Here is a 6,000-nt window from a genome sequence, read left to right as displayed (position 1 = left end):
CATGCATCTGATGGCAGTTACCTGAAAAGCAGATCTCAGGTGTCACCTCTAGAATTGTCATTGCAGTCAGGTGACTGGTTTTGAGGCTCCTGGCCTTCCCCATTGCACTTGAGGAATAATCTGTGCTGTTGTCATTTACCTTGATACCTCTCAATCAAATCAGTCATACACCTTTCCGTTTTCCACTCACCACTTGGGCCCGTAATTGGAAGGTTCGAATCCTGGGCTACCAAGGTCATTCCATAACCAGAGGGTTGAGAAAAAAAAAATACAGAAGCAGTTCATCCACCATCCAGCCTAGAAGGAATCCACCTTCTGATCACTTCTTTTATTCCTACACATGTTCCGCGTGTACTGTGCAATAAAGACAATACCGGCTAAACATGGACTAATTGATCGGGCTTGTGTAGTTAATCGATTAGTGCCAGTTTGCAGTCAGATGGAATTCTCACATTACAAGCCTTGTTTATTATATTCCAAGGATGGAAAAAGAATGTGTTTACAGAATGGCAGCCACATGCAATACAAAAATATGATTTTTTTACATGACATAACAGACACATTCTAAAAAAAAAATTCAAATTTATGCTTTACAGCGTTTTATACATGAAAAAATATAAAGATATATACACTCGGAATAGGGGAAGAGTACCTTTTTAAAAATGTCATGATGTACATTATGTATAAAAGTGTTTATATAAATATTAAAAGAATCAGCTGTACAATGAAAACCATATTTACACGTCATATTTTACACATCCGTATTTTCCAGACCACAATTATGCCGGTCTCTCATGGCATTAACATCAAATACATTATAAATCACACCTACACTGCCAAATGAGAACAAGCAGCCACACACAAACACACACACACACAAACACACACAGGTGATGCATACAGAACTAATTATCAAACACGAACGAAAGTGAAAGTAATGTCCCAGCTCCTTATCAGATATCTCATTTCCACTACTCTTCCACTACTTTGCTGATCTAGTACCGAGAACCTGTGATGTTGCAAGCTGTGGGCGGAGTGATAGGTGGCATCAGAACAGATAATGGCAGAAATGAATTAATGCTCTCCTAGCTATATCGACGTCCACTGAAACTGAATGAGAAATGTTTGTTTCTCTGTAGTGGGTGTGACCTGTGACGTACTATCATGCCGAGATCCTGTCTAGTGTTAAAGTGGTTGGTTCCCAGTTCAGAACCAGCACCAGCACCAATGCGGTGGAAATGAGATGAGAAATGAAAAAAAATATTAAAAGTTCAGAGGACTTCTGAGCATGGCTGCACCTCGCGGACAATGTGACATGATGGGGAGACATCACAGAGAATACAATCACTTTGTCCACCGGTGGTCCTTTTTTTCTGAGTGTTAACTGAACCTCTTACTTCTGATTATATTTTGATACTCAGGCTTAAAGTTATTTAATGCAAAACCTGACCAAAATATATATTTACAAGCAGCCATCACACCAAGAAGTAATTCCTGTGCTGTGTGATTTATGCTTAGTGCATAAAAGGCCAAAAGGCTGATTTACATGCGCCTTTAAATTCATAGAACACTGTGGAAGAAAGGTCAAATGTCAATGCTCAGCAAACAAATCAGAATGCTCATAGTCCCAGCAGAGAGAGAGATTGGATATTCCACTGAAGTGGCCAGACAGCGCACAAGATCACAAGACGAGGATAGAGAGAGAGTGAAGTGTCAGGTTTCATGGTGGACTCCAAGCGCCCAGCAGGAAGAGTCACCGCAGCAAGGAGAGGAGCAGGCAGAGATCACAAAACATGTCCACTTCATCAAAGACTCCAGAAACAGACAGAGAAAGAAGAAAAACAGGAGTTCTAGAATCGTTGTTCAAATCACACTTTCAACACCTCAGTGCTCCCCCCTTCAGGAAAACTGACGGAAGATGGAAGATCAGACGGAGGATTAGTGGAAGAAGTATCTTTATCGGGCAGTCAGTGTATTTAGGATTTCAGGATGCATGCAAGGCAGACCCAGGCTTTAGATGTTTTGCATTGGTTAGGTTTCACATGAACAGCTACAACCTATATTAAGAAAAGAGAACACACATCGACAAAAGAAAAAGACGTTAAAGTATGCTAAGAAAGAACATATTAGTAATTGTATTACAACTGTATAAAGCAACCAATGCATTACAAATAGAATTATTTAGACATATGTTCCCAGCGATGGGAAACCAGTGTTTAAACGTGAAAGCACACCAAATGCAGCACACAGAACAATGCCATGTGGAGAAGAGGTGAAGTACAGCAGAAAGACTGGAACGTTAATGCCAACCCCAGGAATGCAACATTCTTTCCTGTTAGGTCAAAGGTCATAACGTATTAATTTGAAGCGACATCTAGACAAGTTTTAGGATACATACTCTGCAGACTTCCAGAAATGCCCAGGATGAGACAGCCTCCGGTTAAGCTTGGGTAGTTTCTCCAGCATGTCGGCCAGCTGGGTGAAGGTGGGCCGATCGCGCAAGTCATATGCCCAGCATGCAGACAAAATTTCCTATATAACAATATAGAATTAGTAACAAATATACAAAATTAATTGGGAAGACAAAATAAGGCTGTCAATATCTAAAATTTCACGATTAGTACCCATGTTTGCTGATGCACCTGATATTCAACTAGATGCAACTACAGCACTGATCATCTCTAATTCATTTTGTCAGATTTTTTTATTTAAACTTATTTCATGTTTTTTGTATTGATAAGCTGCTAATAATAGCCACTCCACTCACCGTGACCTCTTTGCCCAAGCTGATTTCTGCCAGCACCTTCTTGATGCCCTCTCCACTGCCCACCTGCCAAATGGTGGCTTCCACAGGCTGGTTGGTAATGGGCCAATCTCGAACTTGCAATTCATACCAGATGGTTCTGGAAACACAGTGAGCAGTGTTGTCACATCTGTATGCTGGGTTTGAAATTTCAAGGAAATTTCTGATATTTAATGACATTTATGAGGGCACATGGCTGCTTTATTAACTTTGATACTTTAGTGGTACAAACCAAAAGGCTACAAAACATTGAAAAATCCTTTGACACTGTGGTAGTAGCCTAGTGGGTAACACACTCACCTATGAACCAGAAGACCCAGGTTCAAATCCCACTTACTACCATCATGTCCCTGAGCAAGACACTTAAAGCTAAATTGCTCCAGGGGGGGACGGTCCCTGTAACTACTGATTGTAAGTCACTCTGGATAAGGGCGTCTGATAAATGCTGTAAATGTAAATGTGTTGAGAACAAAAGTTCACTGACGATATGTTGTCCGTTTTAGAATGAGACACACACATTACATCATTTTATAGAGGTCAGACGCATTTTGCATGGAGCCCATACAGGACTCCAGACTTCAACCAAAACTGGTTGCATTTGTGCAAGTGTATGTTCGTCCTCAGTTTCAGTGCCATTTAATGCTGTCTTAACAAAACAATAGTGGCTTGTTTTCTTGGGATTTCTGATAATGACCAGTTCACAACTGGTCAGATAGGGAAGATATAGAGGCAGCACTGGAGGAGGAAAACGCAATGATGTGGATCAAGTGTGAAGGTGCCTGAAAGTGATACTCCACTGTCTCCACTGACACTACAGTAACTAACACATGCTAACTTCCATAAATCTCTGTAAACTGATGCAAAACATAGACTTCCAAACTCTTATTCCATCACAATGTTTAGGTGATTATGTTTTAGAATAATACATTTGCCAGACACCAGTCTACATGACACTGGACTAAAATATACCAATTAAAATATAAAAGATAATACATTATTCCAACTGGTGACCATCAGGGTTCAAATTGTGTTTGTTATCTCATTTCAAGCTCAACCATCACAGGTCATTTCTGCAAGAGTTGAAGGTAAAAAGTGGCGTACCCAAAGGCGTAGACATCGGCAGCATTAGAGAAAGGCAGGCGGTCTTCGTTGTTACCAGGGCTCATCTTGCGGACTATCTCTGGGGCCAAGTAACAGATCCAGCCATGAGGCAGCTTCAGTTCATTCTCTCTCCTACAAAACCCAGAACCTTTTTATCAGGAGCCTCAGAAACAGGGCACTCAACCTCTTTTAATCTGGTCAAAAGCTCTTTACCTTCCTTCCTGAACAACCCCAGAGATCCCAAAAAGGCCAAAGTCTGTGATGACCACTTTATTGGTGTCATGAAAAACATTCTTAGACTTGAGGTCCTTGTGAACAATGCCTTTTGCATGTAGATAGCCCATTCCCTAAGCAAATGACACAAGCAAAAAGTGACAGTCAGGGGTGAAGACATTCTGCTTTTGCTCGAATGTTATAAAGCATTTAATATTGCAATACCTTTACAATCTCCTGAGCAATCTGTCTTGTTTTATTAATGTCCAGGGTGTTTTTGGAATCTCTCACAACAGAGTATAATGTGCGGCCTTTGCAAAAACTGAAATAAAACACAAGAAGTCCAGTAATAAATTTCATACATTTTGGCTATATGATACATATACTCATTTGGATAGATACTATATCCTTTGGCTATAATGGTTGATCTTTTATGTTTGTCATGCTGCATTTATAAAGACAGTTATACTTTTTATAGGAGTTGTACAGCATTACATTTGAGGCTGAGCACAATGCAGATTCAGATTATGTGGCAAAAGTCATTTTATGTCAAGGGGACTATGGCTAAATGCTTCACGACTACACTTCATGGTTTATGCAAAAAAGAGAAGTTAGCATGGGTCCTATTATATACACATTAGACCTATCAAATGTATTTAGGTTTTAACCTTGAGGTCAAGATAAAAGTGTCAGTGATACAGATACAGTTTAAAAATGTAATTGCAGGAACCATTTTTTGTTGTTCTTTTGGCCATTATAATCTTTTCTTTTTCTTAAACAGCTTCATCGCTCAAGCTTCATACGAAACATCAGAGGGCCCTCACACCATCACCACCTTCAGTATCCACAGAGCAGCCCTATCTTCAGATTTGTTTGTTTTTCCATTGTGATGCTTATTATGTTGACTTCCTAAATATAGTTCTTATATTGCTAATCGTTTTATACCGTAAATAGTTTCCATAAAACCCTATTACATTATATCATTGAAATGAGTATAATGTAACTGGCTTACGGGGCTTGGGTTCCATAGGGGTTACTTGCCCAGTGTTGGACTTTTTTCAGATTATACAGGCCAACAGAATAATTAACTCTTAACTGGGCAGACATTCATTTTTTCAGTTGATAAACTGTTTACAAAGGCATGAAGTAAATGATTGTTACCAAATCTTTAAAAGCAAATCCTGCAATCTCACCTTGTGATAATGGCGAGGTGGGGAGGGGCCATGCAGGCGCCCATGAAGAGAACCACGTTTTCATGCCGTGTCTGTCGGTAGTTCATCACTTCCTTCTTGAACAGCTTTAGGTGGTCCTGGTTGTTCCCATCAATTTCCAGTAGACGGATGGCAACCTCACCATGCCAGCGGCCCCGGTGAACTCTGCCCCAGCGCCCTTTGCCGATGAGCTCGCCCAGGTCCAGCTGTTCGAAGGGGATGTCCCATTCCTGCAGGTACACGCTGGTCTGGCTAGCTTTGCGGGAGATGGGGCCTTTCCAGTGGCTTCCGCCACGGGCGCTGGGCAGGTCATCAAGCTCGTCACACTCACCATCTGAGCCGCCATTAACCTCCTCCTCATATTCTTCCCCCTCTTCTTCTTCTACTTCTGCCATTTCTGGGTCTTCCTCCTCATCTTCCTCCTCTTCTTCCTCCTCATCCTCTTCCTCATCTTCCTCCTTAGAAGGAAAAACTCAAAATCTTAGACGACTGTGCCATGACATCAATAATGTCACATGAACAATGTCTTCTGGTTTTGTCTGGTGGAATTATTTGACACCCCAAATAAATATAAATAAATAACCACAAAGCCCATGTTACGGGCTCAAAAAAAAGGTGTGGTTAACACCATTACTGAGCATTACCCTCAGGATCCCATCATATAATGCAATT

The 6,000-nt window shown here is 40.8% G+C and overlaps 1 protein-coding gene across 3 annotated transcripts in view; it reads right to left on the bottom strand.

Annotated features, from left to right (window-relative positions):
* Positions 1 to 328: 328 nt before the first annotated feature.
* The window catches only part of ksr1a (kinase suppressor of ras 1a), a 30,078-nt gene continuing 24,406 nt past the window's right edge, over positions 329 to 6,000 (bottom strand). For 2 of the 3 annotated variants that reach the window (XM_028983482.1, XM_028983484.1), the window contains 6 exons: positions 5,311 to 5,786; positions 4,343 to 4,439; positions 4,118 to 4,251; positions 3,905 to 4,036; positions 2,768 to 2,903; positions 2,386 to 2,532 (listed from right to left, as the gene is read on the bottom strand). In XM_028983482.1, the coding sequence (XP_028839315.1) occupies positions 2,386 to 2,532; positions 2,768 to 2,903; positions 3,905 to 4,036; positions 4,118 to 4,251; positions 4,343 to 4,439; positions 5,311 to 5,786 (1,122 nt within the window). Of the gene's footprint in view, positions 2,058 to 2,385; positions 2,533 to 2,767; positions 2,904 to 3,904; positions 4,037 to 4,117; positions 4,252 to 4,342; positions 4,440 to 5,310; positions 5,787 to 6,000 lie in introns of those variants that run through there. The other variant, XM_028983483.1, reaches the window with a different exon arrangement.

The sequence above is a fragment of the Denticeps clupeoides genome, chromosome 6 (assembly GCF_900700375.1).
Source record: "Denticeps clupeoides chromosome 6, fDenClu1.1, whole genome shotgun sequence".
In the NCBI taxonomy this organism is placed as follows: domain Eukaryota; kingdom Metazoa; phylum Chordata; class Actinopteri; order Clupeiformes; family Denticipitidae; genus Denticeps; species Denticeps clupeoides.
Note: the sequence above shows the minus strand (reverse complement) of the source record. Positions and strands in the feature narration are given on the sequence as shown.